Source organism: Stegodyphus dumicola, chromosome 9 (assembly GCF_044657685.1).
Source record: "Stegodyphus dumicola isolate Sdum_Otavi_A_Nest chromosome 9, ASM4465768v1".
Classification (NCBI taxonomy): domain Eukaryota; kingdom Metazoa; phylum Arthropoda; class Arachnida; order Araneae; family Eresidae; genus Stegodyphus; species Stegodyphus dumicola.
The window spans coordinates 72,463,779-72,481,547 of NC_140776.1; the positions used below are offsets into that span (position 1 = coordinate 72,463,779).

Sequence of the window (17,769 nt, forward strand, 5' to 3'; positions counted from 1 at the left end):
AAAATCAGTGAGTAGTAGTGATGGAAAAATCAGTAGTGCAACAATGCAAAAGTGAAAAGACTTTGTGGACTAACAGCAATGATAGCAGGTAATGTCATAGTAGTGTTTGGACATTGTTTTCTCCACAATAGTTAATTTTACAAAATGTGGACTGTGTAAATGTTGTTAAATTATATATAAAAAGTAAATGCTTCAGTTGTAAAAATAAATTCATTGCTCAATTGCTAATTTTCTGAATCCTGATAAAATATATAAAAGGAATCTGAAAGAAACAAACAGCATGTGCACTAGAAAATAAGGAAGAAACAGGAAGAGAAAGAATGTTGGATACTGATCTCATTTTTATAACCAGATAAACTCATCCTCCAAACTTAATATTTAAAAATGTAGGTAGTTGTGTATAGTATTTTCTCTTAATTATAATGTATGTTATTTCTTTTTCTTATGGTTCTTTTAGCTGATTTCAGATTAATCATGATTTTGAGTTAACTGTGAACATCGCCTTTGGTATCACTGTGGTTAATCAGAAGTTGACTGTATTTGCATACATAAAATTATGGTATATTTTAACTTTTCTAGCATCTTGCAAATATTATATGTATGTATACAAAATAAATATTTACAAACATTTTTATAATTTGTTTTGTACAAAACTAAACTTTAAATTTCTTTTTCCAGCATGTATTAGCAGACGCTTGGGTTGTACGTTCACGTGAACTTGGCCTAACAGAAGACTTCATTCACACTCGTACACATCTAGGCCATATATTGAAACCTGGTGATTCAGTTTTAGGGTAATCTCTCTCTCTTTCATATTTTAATGTCACTGTTCTAGGAATAGTTTTAAAAATCACTAGCCAGTGTATTAAAAGTTTTCAGAGCCTACTTTTTAAAAAATCCATGTTGTTACCCAAAACTTAAGAGAAATTCATTTCAATTTTAACAATTAAAATATATTAATGTTTGTTTGCATGTAAAATAATTCACCATACATTTGCATCTCTAAAAATACTTCTAGCTGTATTTTTCGTATTAAGTCTGAATACAAGCTAATCTTATACTGAGCTTGATGTCATATTGGATATTACCTGTTGAGAAAGGTTTTAATTTTGATTTGAAATGTTACTAAAATCATACTGTTTACGTTTTATATAATGTTTATTTTGGTCATATATAGATTGTTATTATATTGTAATCTGAATGTCTTGCACAGTACTGTTATGTAGAACATAGTTTCCCAATGTAGGTGATGGGGAGTTCTTGTGGGCATTGCTGAGGGAACATTGAGGAGAAAATGGGTGTAAAGCATATCTGAAAACATTGCAAAATCATACTAATTCATGATGTACCTTTCATGCATTCTGGTTTGTTTAAGTTTTATGTATGTAAAACTCTTTTTTTTTTTTTTTTTTTTTTTTTTTTTTTTTTTTTTTAAATTTTTTTTATTTTAAGAAGATGCTAAAAGTGCAAATTATAACCATGACAATAAATCTATATCTGCAGTGATATATATTGCATATTAATTTGCATGTTCTTTTGACAAGTGCCATTGCTCATGCTGTAGAAATCTCTCCATATTTTTTATGTTCATTACTGTAACTATAAATATGTGAGAAGTCTTTAATAGTCCTTGTTTCTGAATTTTGTGACAGTTTTCATTTACTAGTTCGATGCAGTGCTATTGCAAAAAACATTTAAAATTGATATCATAGTTTCAATGTTATGGGAACATTGAACAAAATTGAAGGAGGCACTGAAAAAGCGAGTCTGGATAAGCTAAGAAACGTTGGACATTCTGATGCTCATATCATTACCATATGTGCACTTTTGTACTTTTACTTTTACACAAAGATCTTTAAGTATATATATTGCTTTGTTGAATTCTGGTTATTTGAGGCAATATGGATTGATTGTATTTAAAACAAACTGTTCTATTTAGCATAACAAATTATGGGTGAAAAAGATTTCCAGTAAGCGAAGAGAAGTTAAGAATAACATTGTATGTTATTTTTGGTATGTTTAATTATGACTTGTCTCATATATAAAATAATATAATAATAATGTGACATATATAAAAAGATGAACATGAATGATTTTATAATAAATGCTCTTTTTAAACTTTATCCAAAAATGCTTTAAAATTCTCTCCTTCACAGCAGGAACCTTAGTTGCTTTACTGTATTCAAATATCCCTATCTAATCTTGACAGCTTTATATCAGATAATATAAACATTTGTTTAACTAAGATTCTACTATATATGAAATTTAATTGCATTTATTAGATGTATAAACTAATTTGAAGCTTTTTATTTGTTGTGTATTGCTAAAGACGGGGAGAGTCTAGAAAATAATCTCTATGCATTTGTGCTTATTATAACATTTGCTATTAATCTGTTACTTTAAGACATTTTTTAGGACCCGTCTATTCAAAAGTAGCATGCTAAAGACAGGTGGTCATATATTAATTTGTATATCTAATATTTGAAAAAGTATGCTGGTGTGCATTATATTAAATTGTAAATTTTATCTGATGTTTCAGAAACTGAAGTGCATCTTAAATTTTATTTATACAGGTTAGATTTATCAACTATTAACATAAATAATAAAGACTTCAATAAGTTAAATAAAGAAGCTCTTCCTGATGTAGTAAGTACCTTTTTAAATGATTTGTTTTCAGGATTTTGTAATTCAAATAATGTTCTTGTATTGTTAATTCTATTAATAATTAGAATTATTATAAGGCTTAGACTACAGTTTTTGTTTTTTCCCCATTCAGAAATTATATGCCTAGGGTAATTAGAAATAGAATTTTTTTAGATGTTGAATTGTAATGTTTATAAAAGAAAATATTAGCTGATTTCAATATGTTAGTATATGTATTTTATATGATAAAAAGAACATTGCTCTTATTTTGTAAGTTAATTAAATGTCATAGCAATATAGTTAATAGGTAATTGTTAATGTAAAAAAATTAAATTTAAATTTCCTCAGCTTTTATAGAGTCTACAAAACCTTTTATGAGCTAAAATGACATAAAATGAAGACACAGTTTTCATAAATTTACTTGAAGAAAACTTTTAAACGTTCACACTTTCTAAATATTTATTCAAATCATGGCAAGTAATACATGAAACCCAAAATAGTACTAACATGTACTAAAAATAAATATGGTGTAAAAAATGCAGCCTTTATTAACCCCTTAGCGTACGATTTAGATTCGAAGATGTTGGGCCGAAATTGTATACAAGCTCGCGCAGCGTTCGGGACATTTGCATGACTTGTGTAACACGCTAATCCGGGCAATCGTAAACATGATGAATTATGTAATTTACGAAGAGAAAGTATAGGCAAATAATTATTGATGATACATCCGATGACGATCAACTACCAGAGTCCAGGCTTTGGAAAGAAATAAGAAATAGTCCAAAAATTTGGGACTATACGATGACTCCTGGCATAAGAGAGGAAGCCTTATGTCAATTAGGAGAAAGTAGAGGAGAATTTGATATATTTAAACTAATATTATATGATGACATATTTTGAAACAATGTTCTAACCAAAACAAATCAGTATGCAGATCAAGTATGAGAAAATCCACATAGAACACGAGTGTAAAAAGTGTAAATTCCGTTTCATGTACCAGAATGCTTTGAAATATATCATATTGTTGCAGATTACTAATTTTGTATTTTGGAGTTTTGTATAAAAAAAACATTTTGTGATACTTGCGTCTACCAGAATTATTGCATCAGATTGTAATTGCGTATCAAATATTCCACGTAATATTCACTTCTGGCCCGACCATCGTACGCAGGTTATGCCCGTGAAAGCTAGGTTTGGCCCGACCATCGTATGCGGGTTATGCCTGTCATTTTAGATTAAGGGGTTAAATACATAGTTTTACTGCCAGGAATGTTGGCCAAGTGATTAAGACTTCCGAATACTGGTAGTTCAGCCTAGCCTTCAAACCCAGCCAAACTGGTGGCAGCATGGCTGGTTTTCCTCTTGCCTAATGTGAATATGAGCCAGTTTCCCTCAGAAAGTCCTCCATAAAGGCATTCTTCCTCTAAGGCAAATAGCCCTGATGGCTTTATCATATTCAAATAACCTAACGTAACCTTGAAAGCAAAATAACACTAGAGGCTCAAAAGTGATTTTTTTATCAAAGTTTGTAGTATAGAAGATTCAGAATTGGGAGAGTCAAAGGGGAGATAATTTATAAACATTCTGTGATTTAAAACTCTTAAGATATGAAGGATGCCAATACCTTCATTTTTTTTTAACCCGCATACTTTGATATCAAAATTTGAAGCTTATTATCTGCTGTGGCTGATTTAAAAGCTTGCAGTACAACAGTATACTTTACTGCTTACATTTATGTATACTTCAGATGTAGAGTATTTTTGTTCATTTCTTTGTAAACGTCTTACCTTTTGAAAATCACAAGCATTATGTTTGCCTTTCTGACTTTTTTATAAAGTGCGAGTTATTTCTTTCAGTTAATGAAAGGGGTCTTAAAAATGTAATTCCATAAAGTATCTATAATTGTTAATAGTTTTATGAATTTTTTCCTTTTGTAGTGATCCATTCAATAATTTAGTTTTCTTATTTTACAGAAATAATATGCAGTAAGATAATAAAAAACTTTAGATGTTTTATTTCCTTTTCTTTTTAACTTCCTTCTTGACTTCTTACCTTATATAATATGTTTACTGCTAAGCGACATTTTCAAAAACGGTTCCACCATGCCAATAAATTTTAATTAATTAATTGTAAAATAAAGATACAAAACATGTATTCATGGGAAAGATATTGAATTTAGATAATTATGTTGTATGATTATGAGTTATGTCGTAGTCTAATTTGGGGATAAAATGTTTCATGACAGCACCAACTACGAGTATACTCGCAATGAGTATATTTTTAGTTGGCAGTTGCTTATAATAGACTGATTATTTTTACAACAATTATTATAACAAAGATTATTATAAATTCCTTGATTATTTTTACAGTTCCTATGTTATTCATCTTATATTAATTATAATAAATGTCTTGAATTGCGCCCAATTGTTTTTTTTTTTTTTTTTCCCTCTAGTCCCCAAAGCCAGATACCTTCAAATAACATCAAAATACTATGAGTTTGATTGTATGCAGGGCCAGATTTACATGTAAGCTAGCTACACAAGCTATGGCTTAGGGCCCCCACTTTCTGGGGGGGCCTAAAAACTTTAAATATAGTATAAATAGTACAGTCAAAAGTCTTTAATCAGGAATGATCTATAATCCGGACCTCAAAGCTACAAACTTTCTGCACATGCGTAAACGCATAATGTGTTCATGCATGCACATAAGCGTTTACACATGCGCATACCTTTACGCATGCGCGTTTAATGTATAACGCACGGTATAAGCTAAGCTAAAATTATCTAATTATATATTTCAGTTAATGTTGCAGATTGCGTTGTTCCTTAATCTTCGAATTGGATCCGGCTTATTATTTTTTGCAGACTGTTAGAGCAATTTGATAAAAGTAAGTTTGAACTTTCGATTATGTCAAAAAGAATTTCCGATTCTGGAGCTGCCAAAGGATCTACAAAGCGAAAGCATGTTTCGATGTCCATCAAACAAAAAGTGGAATTGCTACAAAAAATGGATAAAGGCATATCCTTTGTTTCTCTAACCATTCCGAAACCTATTTATCAATTTCACACTGCTCAGCGGGGGGAGGACGTCGCAGCAAGCAATGAATTGGAAGTTGATCTGTCAGCACTATCCTTATCTTCAGGGCAGATGTTTTTATTTTATTCGGCTTATAATTCCTTACTAAATGTAGTATTTCATCTCGATGTACTCCGTCTTTGATATGATTTAAATCAAATTCCTAGTCATTATAAACATCACGAGTACACATCAAATAGTTTTCTGGTTGCAATTTTCTAATTTCGACTATGCGTAATGTATGTTGAAAGAAATGTTTAATAAAGTAAACAAATAAATATTAAGCTTTTTTTTTTTTGTAAATTTTGATACCCTTTAGGTCATAATTGCTCTTTATCTCATAAATTACGGTTTCATATTTTTTATTTTATAATTTCTGCATGCCATCTTACCAGATTTAAATTGATGATCTATAATCCGGAATCGCCGAAGTCTCGACGAGTCCGGATTAGACTTTTGACTGTATTACAATATATTATAACAGACTTATAAGGGACCCCATCAAGTCTAAATCTGGCTCGGATTGCATGTTGCACATGTAAAACAAAAGCATTCTACAAATTAACTTGTAGCTGGTGCCTAAACATAAACTTTAACCTACGAGAGAACTTGTGGTTGGCAGCTAATATGTTAAATAGGTGACGCTGCTAAAAGTCAAATTACAGCAGGAGGAACAAAAATGTAACTTGGATCATAGTATCAGAACAATTTTAATTTTAAACTAAAATTCTTGCTAAGTAATATGTATTTTCAGTTAAGGTAAAACCATTGCTGAAAGATTATTAAATGTTTACAATTTATTCAAATGCTTTAATAAAAAGCCTAGAATTTGAAATGTTGTGGATAAAATTTTTAAAAAAGAAAGAAAAAATTAATCCTGTTTAGGAAACTTTATAAGATCAACCAGAGAAATCAAGAGGTAAAAAAAATTAATAAAAATATTAGTAGAATCTGAAGAGAATGAAATGTGCATTTTTATATCCTTTGATTCCTCCAATCACTTCTTTTATACACTTTCTCCTCAGATTTAGAAATAATAAAGATATTTTATGGTAATACTTGATTAATCATTATCCTGTGATAAAGATAGGGATTCATTGAAATGAATTATTTGCTTAAACTTGGTGCAATACTTAGTATCATATGAAATGCAGTACTGTAGCATCTTGTATATCATGCATGATACTAAATCTATAACAATTTGCAATGTGCAGCTAAGAGGAAATAATTCCAAGATATTCAGACTAAATAACTTAACACTACCATCTATGACTCTTTTATAACTTGAATTTTTTATAATTTGAAACTGTAAAGAATGTTTTTGTTGTTTTTACTGCATGAAATTTGTGTCCTCACAAAATAGAAAATGTAGTGACTTCCCACTTGCAGGAATTGTTTGCTGCAGTCCTAGTGTATAAATACTGAAAAGCAGAAATATATTTAAAATAATATTGAGCTGTATTTTGAATGATTAAAATAGACTTCTGTGTATTAAATAAGTGCAGAAGTCTCCATATGTCATTAATTTTTGTTGAAAAATATTGCAGCAAATTCCTTCTTTTCTTACCATTTGGTATAACTCTTTTGAACAGTTTGTTTGACATTAAAGGTACTAAAGTGAAACGTGAAATTTCTTCTCTTTATATATATATATATATATATATATATATATAATTTTATATAAAAAAAATATGAGTACAAACACATTAAAGCTTTCTGTTTTTTGCTTGTCTGTGCATGTTTCAGTTCCTTAGGTGAAGGGAAGGCTGGGATTGGTAATTTTATAGGTAATGGTCAGCCATTGGAGTTGAGCCCAGTCCACACCAATGTGATCATGCATTTGGGTGGAAAGCCGTGAACAGTCAGAAGTGAGCTCAGAGGCAGTATTTTCCGGACGACTGGAGACCACGCGAGTTGATTTAACTTTCCGCTGCTTGCCGTGTCAGTTTGACATCTTGTTCCAAATATCCAGTTTATACTACAGTTTTTAAATGATTACACTTTTAAAAATTCTTCTTGAGAAAAATAAAAAGTAAAATGGACTAACCTTAATAAAAATTTCAGATGATAATTAAAAATGCATAAGTTATAGAACATCTTAATAAATTATGTATGGGAAAACTCTAAAATTTATTAGTAGTAATAAACCTTAATTATCAACCATAAATAATATATATTTGGTAATTTTTACAGAATAATCGAAGACAAAAAATTGTTGCAAGACAATAGTGATAGATTTTGAATTTTTCTTAAAATTTTTTACATCAATTTAAGGTTGCTTCTATTGCATACCTGCCAACTTTTACGAATTTTTCATAATTTTTACGAAAATGCGTTTGTCTTTACGATTTTACAATCATAATCCATTTTTTACAATTTTTTTCCTTTTCCAAGTGTTTTTAGTGATTTTTGTCGAAATTTAGAATTTTTCATCAATTGCATCGTGTTTTACCGCCAACTAACGACTACTTCGAATCCAGTAACCTGCGGTTTCTCCCAACTCGCCGCTTAACCAGCCAATCCAATGCGGTGAACTTGTTTCTCCCACTCTTTTCTTTGTGGGCGCCAGATTATTTTTTTCGCGTTCGCTTCAGCAGCAAGGGAATTACTCAGCGAGCATGGATTGTCGTTTTTTTTTTTTTTTTTTTTTTTTTTGGGGGGGTTTGTTTGTTTGTTTGCACGTGCTACGAGTTTTCTTAATACGTCGTTTTTACGAAATGATTTAAAAAAAACAGTGTTCTCAAGATTTTCGGCCTGCCTTCAAAGCCGAAGGGTTTTCATCCGCACAGAACCCGTTGGCACCGTTGCATTTTTACTCGCCAAGCTCGCGGTTCATCCACGATAAGCCGAGCTGTAAACGTGATTTTTAGAGCATGTAAATTCAAGTTAGCAGACAAAACAATATATTAAGCATATGGTATTAAAAATTCACAGATAATAAGCATGTAGGTGTAAAACTAACCGGTTAAACGTGATATACGAAAATAAATTTGTATTAAATTCAAGTTAGCACAGAAAAGAATATATTATTAAGCATAAGACATATAAGCATTTATAACGGAAATAAAAATTCATTTAAAAAATATAAATTAGTATTAATAATATAATTTCTTATAATATAATTTCTTATAATATAATTAGTATTAATAATATAATTTCTTATAACTGGAAATCAAACCAGGGAACTTGTAAATTCTTTGAAAGATCATGAGAAAAAAGATTTTTTTCAATGTGTTAGAAAGTACTTTTCCTCAGCCTGTGATTACATTGTAAGGAAGTTTCCTTTGCAAAATGAAGTTCTTTTAAATGCTGAAGTGGCAAATTTGAAACAAATTGAAAATTCATCTTTTGAAAAGATTCGTTTTTTATTGATAAATTTCCATTTTTTGTTAACAATTAAAGAAAATGAATGACATAATGGTGCTTTAGATTAACTACAGAACCAATTTTCTGCTGCACAGTTTGAAGACTTTGCCAGTTCTGGAGAAGATAGACTTGATGTCCTCGTTGGTACCTTAAAAGAATAAAAAGAGCTGATGGAACACCAAAATATGATAGACTAGCAAGAGTTTTATGTGCTATTCTCATAATTCCACACAGTAATGCCGAGTGCGAGAGAGTCTTCAGTGTTGTGAAGAAAAACAAAACTGTTTCGTTCTTCAATTTCACCAAAAACTCTAGAAAACATTTTAATTGCTAAATGTTATGAGGAAACTAATTGTTATGACAGGAAATTTTCCAAAGAATTTTTTGCTAAAGCCAAAAAATGCACTCCAAATTCATTGCAATAATTTTTTTGTGTAACATTAAGTTCTTGTTTTATGTTTCCTAATAAATTTTTTAGTTACTACTTAATTGAGATTTACTAATGTAAGTACAATTTTCTTTTTTCTATTTGTATCAATTGTTATTATTTTAATATCAAAGCATGATATTAATTCTTCGTGTTCTTCTGAATTTTGGAGAAATCTTCTGAATTTTTGTCTTTAGAGGTTGGCAGGTATGCTATTGCCTAATGGATAAAATGTTGGCTTCTGGAGTAAAGGATTGTGGATTTAAATATCACCAAGGGTGGTGTTGTAATCAAGTTGCTGTTTTTAAAAAAAGATTTTGCAAAAAAAAAAAAAAAAAAAATTATCACTACTTCCAGAGTAGCACAGATGCCTCTTCAGTTTCCTGAAGGTGAAGTCTGAATAGTGCAGAGGTAACAAACTCAATAGAATTTTCAACTGGTACTAGGGGCTTGTATTGCAGGTTCAGGCCTTGCTTTTCCCACCTTTCAAGATGGTGTGAATAGACCAGTTTTATCTATCGCAACTTTTTTTTTTCATAGGAAGCTTGCATTTATTTTTCATTGAGTACAAATACAATTCACAAGATGATCTAATTCTGCTTCAGCTTATGCAAGACTAGGAAAAGCCATACTGGTATTAGTATAAAGTTGTTGTTTTACTAATTAAAAAAATACAGTGAGTTCTTAATGTTGAACGAGGAGTGACAAGTAAATCATTTGTGTAAAAAAAATTAAGAAAACTATTTTTTATACATAAAGGAAGCCTGCTATTCTCTATCTGATTTTTATGGAGTACCTCTAGGCAATTTAATGGCTTCATTTTTGTTTTTCTGAACATGCATGACCAGTTTTCAGACAATTTATACATGAATTTATAGCCAGAGGATTGATCTTGATGATAATCTTTCATTAATTTAAAGAACTCTTGCATAAGCATTAGCAAATTTACTAATTATGGAATTCAACTTTTAACATGGACAGAGTTGCCAACTCTCCTGATTTTCGACGGCTATCCTGCCAACCCAATTTACAATATATTTCTCCCGACTTTTTCTTATTCTTAAAATTTCTCCTGATTTTAATGGAACTTGGCTTAATACTTCGTTATATGAACAACAAGAAAGTGATTTTTGACGTCTGAAAGCAATTGAATTTTGTCTAGATTATATCTAAAACAAAACCTTGCGAATCAGATGAGAATTTCTGCTTTGTGAGTGAGAGCATACGTATCCAGAAGCGTAGTTCTCCAATGGGCATCGAGCTCCACTGCATATCATCTGGCATATATTAGCCAATGAGCATAAAGTAAGCTCAAGCCTGTTATTTGGATGTTCTTTAATTATTTTGTTCATCTTGTCCTGAGTAGTGTGAGTACACGTACCTTCGGGAAATAGTTTTAGAAATTATCATCTTTTGTTATGTCTGTGAGAAAGCTGAAATACTTGTGTACGTTTCAAAAAACATAAACTGTTGACTTTGCTTCCATTATTTCCTGAAGGAAATATAATAAATTTGCGATGAGTACCGTCTCTCATTGCGATTTTCCGATTTCGCAGGGTGGATGGGCAGATGTTGTCAAACGTGCGTACGCAAAAACACAAGGACAACATGAGTTGTTTTGAAAAAAACAAAAAATTAAATTTTTCTTTGGAAACAAAGGACCAAAAAGTTATTAATGCAGAATGTCTGTTCTCTGCCTTTTTACTGGAGTGCAACGTGCCACTAAGTGCATCGGATCACGCTGCAGCTTTATTTAGAAAAATGTTTCCCGATAGTGAAATCGCTAAGAAATACTCAAGTGCAAGGATCCAAACAGGTGCAGTTGTTAAGAAATGGGTTTGAAAAATAAATCTTCAGTTATTGATTGCATTAAAACATCTCCATTCTGCCTCTCTACGGATGGAAGCAGTAATACCGATTCCAAACTGTATCCAATTGTTGTTTCTTTTTTAATCCAGAGTCTTCAGAAATTGAGTGCAGTTTACTTTCTGTCCTCACTTTAGAAGGACATTCGACAGGCTTTAATATAGCACAGCTAATTGTTAAAACTTTAAAAGAAAATGCAGTCCCTCTGGGTAATTGCTTAGCTCTTGATGCCGATAATGCACCAGTAATGGTAGGTTTGACTGGTGTTGCAGGCATCTTAAGAAAGGAAAATTCAGATTTATTTATGTTGCCACTGGTAAATATTGCAGTCGCAAATTTTCAGTTTACAATTAGAAAACTTGGATGAAGTTATAAAATCAGCTAGGATTGACACCCAGTGGAGTTTAATTGGAAAACTGAAAGGTGATGATGGAATTTTAAAATATAGTAAACTCTCTAGAACTATGTTGGCCATCTTGACAGTTCCCCATAGTAATGCAGAGTGTGAGAGGATTTTCAGTGTTGTTGCGAAAACAAGGACTAAATTTAGGTCTAATATTAGTGATGACACATTAAAAAAACTTTTATTAGCGAAAGCAGGCCTACGTGGCAATAGCTATGAACAAAATTATGAAGTTTCTTTCTTAATGACAGCAAAATCTCAAACTGTTCATAGCATTTGTACAAAAACTGATTAAAGTGTCTCTCTCTTTTTTTTTTTTTTTTTTTTTCCTTTCTTAAACGATGCAAGTAATAAAATGTTTTTTACGTGTAAGGTATTTTTGTGTTGCTTGCATTTAAGAATTAGTAACTATTTATAGTTAATTCATTATTAAAAACTATATTTTTGTCATTTAAAAAGTCTTTTCAACATTGTGAAAAATCTCCTGAGTTTTGAGTGTCCTAGGTTGGCAAGTATGTATAGAAAAAAAGTATTATACAAAATGCAGTTACTTCAATGAGTTTTAGATAAAAAAGTGACTTTATAAAACAAAACTGTAGATAGTGGCTCTTCATTAATATATAAGTGACTAATTTAAATAATTACGTTTCCTAAGGTAAAAAATATGTAAATTTATGTTGTGTATTAACTTAAAAATAACTGCTTCCTATTTTCAGTGTAATATTTGGTTTAGTAATGCTATAAATCTTACATATATTTAAACAAAGTATACTTTTTATTGCATTAATTAAACCAATTATATTAAGGGAAGTTTATAGATCATGCGAAACATTTTATGGTATTCTGCCCCATGAAAAATTCATTCTCTAAAATTGAAGTATGCAATTACGAATTTTTAATAATCTTTCAACCAAATTCATAAAGTAAATTAGATATATGGTTGTTGTATTATATTTTATAAGAAGTAAAATGCTAACAATGGTGTATTTTATTTTATTATATATTAAATTACTCTTTGTTTTATATCACGCATTGGGGTGGGGATATTGAAATTCAACATCAGGTATGTTCTGTATCTTGAATTTGGGGAAACTGATTATTAAACTAGAAAAGCATATCATAACAGTGTAACTTTAAACAGTTTAGTTATTAAGCTGAAATATAAATGCAAAGATCAGATTGTCATTTTCTTAATCATATTTTATATTTATTTATTTTTCATTTTTATTTTTAATGATAAACTCTTTGATGTGCTAACAGTGATCTCAGATTTTCATTTTAATTGCTTTTACAATTCTGTAACTGTGTTTTCTTCAACAGTTATTGTTTTTTACATAATAATCCAAAAGTAACTGCAGAGAAAAATTTATATTTTTATATATGAAGAAGATGGTATCTAGATACTTTAGGGGGTAATAATTAATTTTTTTTCTTTCTGTAAAAAAAATTTATAAGTGTTTATACATGAAAGGTGTCATTATATTTTGTTCTAAATATAAATCAGAAAATCCTACCACATTTTATTTTTCACTGTCTGATTATTATTTGATATCTTGCACGTAAATTTTACTTGTAATATGTTGCAATTTTTATAATTTCACTCTAGATCCTAGTGAAGAAGATCTATGGGGACAAAAACTCTAGGCATAGGAAGAGAAAATGGAAATTAAAGCATTTAGATATAGAAGCTGCTAGTGAAACTAGCAGCATAGAGAGGTTTGTATTTTATTTAAACCTTTGCATTGTTAAATTTAATTTAAAGCATCATGTTTATTTTTTAAAAAATAGCATTCATGTGTGTTTCAGTATTTTAAAACAAATATTAAGTTGTATTGCTTTTAGTTATTTAAGTAAGCCATTTTTATTAATGAAATTATCATGAGGTTAAATAATAAAAATCTGATCTGCATTGTTATAAAAATATCAATACTGTTTTTGTTAAAATTATACCTATGTGATAAATCATATTAATGAAGTTGTATGCTAACCTTATAGAGATAAAGAAAATTTGAATTAAACTGAATCTTTATAAATGCATTTAAGTCTACACAAACATATAATAGAAGATTTTGCCTAAATCTCAGCATAATCAAAAAAGTCTTTTGACAGTTGCAACTCAGCTGATTGATGCATCAGTCAACTGATGCTGGTAATGATTGACCAAAACAAAGATGTAGTGATACTACTTAAGTGTCACTTTTCCAAAACTTTACTTTGGCATTATGTTAATCATAGATTAGAGCTCTGTCAGAAATCATAAACTAAAGCATCCTATCACAAGTTAAACTGTGTCTTTAGTCTTCTAAAAATAAGAGAGAATTAAAGTGCCATGCAGAACACATCAACACTGAAATTTTTAGAACTGGCATGATTTTAAATGGGTTTATGCTGTTTCATGAAGTTTTGAAGTTTTAGTTGCCTTTTTTAAAAGTGTCAGAAGTAGGTAAGAATTGAGACAGAACTGAGCAAAACTTGCCCATACTACAAAAAATCATCAATATCAGCTTCATGTTAGACCTTAGTGTGATGTATATGTTCTCCAAGAATGAGCAGAACTTCAGAATTAAGAGTATTGATACCATAGTTTAGTCTGCTCATGGAAAAATAACTAATCAAATTAAATTATTTGATGAAAGCAAGACAAGCATGGGACTTTATTGCATGAAAACCGTAAAAAATATTTGGAGTTAAAAAAAGAGTTTCTCTTAAATATGAGACGAAACATCAACAGGGGAATTGATAAAATGTTATGTTAATCTTAATGTCTGGATATACATCTGACTTTTAGCTAAATTACACAGTGTCCAAAGTGCTGGATCATAAAATTTGGCCAAATAATCCTCATTCAACCTTGGTTGAAACAAAAATAATGAATATATCTGACAGATTTTAATCTCCCCGTAGACAAATCGAAACAGGTTTTTAAGAGTATCTTTGGGGAAAAAAGATTCAATCCTGTCTTATTCTTCTTTTATGTGTTAAATGTTCTGATGTCAACAGGTGAGTGTTAACTTGCCTTCTCACTGATGAATTCAATAGTGACTCTTAAGTGAAATGCGTGTATGTTTGTAAATTCATGGTTTTTGAAAGGGCATTATCTGGTGACTGATACCAAAAACAAGCTTGAGGAATTGGGAAGATGTTAGTGAACGTGACCTCATACCCATTCTGGAAGTTATTGTGAACTGTCTAATATGAGGAATAATGCATATTCTTGAAGGGAAATAGTTATCCATTGACTGTTTATTTTTTCCCAGTTTAAAAAATAAAATGTTTATTTTCTGGAGTTGCATTAAGAATATACATCAACTTTTTGGGGGGGGAGGACTGAAATGCTTGTATGTATATGCAGTGCTTTTATGTGTATGTGTTTCATTCAATGAAACACCAAAAAAATTAATCATATTGATAGTTCTTGATTAATGTAAATAGTACTATATCTAAGAATGCCCTGTAATTGTATATATTTTTCTTTTCAATTTTAGGGACTATGTTGATTTCCTTGAAGATCTGGAAGAAGATGTTGAATACAGACAGAATGTGAACATATATAAAGGTATAGTTGTTTTATATTTCTCTAATACCAGTATAAAATGTATTTTAGAATGCGTTTGAATGGCAGCCCATGTTAATGTTGACAGTTTATGTTCTGCACATATTTTTCATATTGGCGGAATTATCAAAATTCATCAATTATGTTATGGATTTCAGAAATAAATCTCGCAAGTTTTATGTGAAAGTCAAAATATCATGTTGCTCGTTTATAGAGTTTGAAAAAGTTGCATGCTATAAAGACATATTTTGATTAATTAACTAAAAATTGAAATAAAGATACATATAAAAACAAATGAGATGTGCATTTCAAGGTAATTCTTACACTTATAATACTCTCTGGATCATTAATTACATGCATCACAGTGGAGTTTTAATTTTTTATTTTTGCATTCCCCTATGTTTTCATAACTATTACATGTAAATATTTTTCCCCCTGGGGTGGAAGTAATTAAATATTTATGTACTTGAATAATATCAAAAATTCGTCTGGTTTCTGGTTTGATGTGCAATAAATATGGTGTCCTTTAAAAATTTTAAATATATTAATTTTGAGTGACTAAAAGTGAATTCTAAATACTTAGACAATTAGTTGCAATCAGATGAAATTTTTAGTAATTTTTTTGATATATTATATTCTTCATTTGCATAACAAAATGTATTTAATAGATTAATGAATTAATGTAAGAAAATAGTGTTATGAGAGTAAAATTATATCAATCAGTGCATTACATTTTGCTTTGGAAAAAATTGGAAATTTTGAAAACCTATAAGTATTGCTTGAAGAAACATTAAATTACTCCTCATTCAAAGATAAATTCAAAGCACCACATGCTGAAAGTCTGCTGGCAAATATTCAAGTTCATAACTGTCCATGCAAGTCATGTCAAGTCAGGTTGAGAAATTGGGGGGGGGGGGGGGAATATGAGAGTTTAAAAGAAATTTCTCTTTAAAATGAAAGATATTTTTGAGAATGAAGGTTAATGATTTTGAATGAGGGTAAATTCAATAATTAATAATTATTAAATAGCTTATCTCAAATTTTTATAGACATAATTACCATTAACATTTGACTACTGACACAATAAATAAGGGCAGAAAGTCATTCAAAAATGTGTCTAAGTAATAATAATTTAATATTTATTTGTTAGAATGAAAAAGCAAAGTTGAGAATTAATAGCTTATCAGAATTAAAGTTTTTTGCCAGAAATTGTAAATCATCATATTCATCAGCTTTTAGGGATTTCTTATTTTGTCATAAGTTGATATACAAAATCATGTCTGCTTAATATGATGCTATATATATTGTTTGATGGAAGAAGTGTAAAACATCTGAAACTTCAAGCCCTCTTCATGTCCAATTTCCTGTGTGATAATTCAGCATTCATAAGGAGACATTATTGCCCACTTTGACAAATACAGGCTTGAAGGTTTAGTACACAATATAGAAAATATAGTGTAAATCCATTCCTCAAGATTATCAGAAAATTAGTACGATATTTTGATTATATGTTTGTTGTTTTCAGTGCATAAATTTTGTGAAAATAAATTATCTAATGTAAAATTTAATTTTAATTATTGTAGAGTTCGAGAATTTCATTTACTTTTTATTTACTAGGAGAATTAAAGCTGCTAATTTTTCATTTATGTATTCTTTGTTTATAGATCCTACAAAATTAGCTGTAGATTCTACTGAAATAAATGATGATGTTCCACAAATCACGTTACAAGATATGCTAGATGATTTGACTTTAGATGCAGACACAACTGGAGAAGAAGGAGGGCTAATGCTTCAATAAAAACTCTTTATTATGAAATTCTCTGTCTTAGTTTGCATTCTAAACAGCACCTTCCTATAATATCAATATCTCTTTTTTGTCACCTAGCTTAAATTGATAAGGTCAGAAATTTATTCTTTTATTTATAAATAATTTCAGTATATTTGCATCACTACCAAATCTTCTAGTTTTTCATCACATCTTCCAATAGGTCATCAAAATTCTTTTTTTTAATTTTTAGCTTTGATGGAGGAAAAGCTTTGCCAGTAGTAAATGAAATTTATTTAAATTGTACAAATTCCATTCCCCCATCCCTAATGATTTTCAGCATTATTTTTATGTTAAATTTTATTTGCTCTGAATTACCATAAGTCTATTGTAGATATTTGTAAAATATTTATTAAGATTCAACCAATTTTAATATTCATATTTAATTTTCAGTATATAATACATTAAGTATATCCTCACAATAGTACATACATTAATTATAAATTTCATTTTCATTGTATTTAAAAGTATTTTGATAAATATTAATATACTTTACATCATAATCATATCATGAATAATTCACTACTTGAATCACGTGTGAATAATTTAAAGTATGGGATAATTGTGAAACAGTGCCATCATCACTGTCTAAACACCTTCTGGAAATTAAG

The 17,769-nt window shown here is 29.7% G+C and overlaps 1 protein-coding gene across 2 annotated transcripts in view; it reads left to right on the forward strand.

Moving 5' to 3' along the window:
• The window catches only part of Nmd3 (60S ribosomal export protein NMD3), a 51,181-nt gene extending 34,032 nt beyond the window's left edge, over window positions 1-17,149 (forward strand). For both annotated transcript variants that reach the window (XM_035352754.2, XM_035352755.2), the window contains exons 11-15: window positions 679-794; window positions 2,574-2,646; window positions 13,387-13,496; window positions 15,266-15,336; window positions 16,998-17,149. In XM_035352754.2, the coding sequence (XP_035208645.1) occupies window positions 679-794; window positions 2,574-2,646; window positions 13,387-13,496; window positions 15,266-15,336; window positions 16,998-17,131 (504 nt within the window). In that variant the 3' untranslated portion in view covers window positions 17,132-17,149. The remainder of the gene's footprint in view (window positions 1-678; window positions 795-2,573; window positions 2,647-13,386; window positions 13,497-15,265; window positions 15,337-16,997) is intronic.
• The last annotated feature ends 620 nt before the right edge of the window (window positions 17,150-17,769 follow it).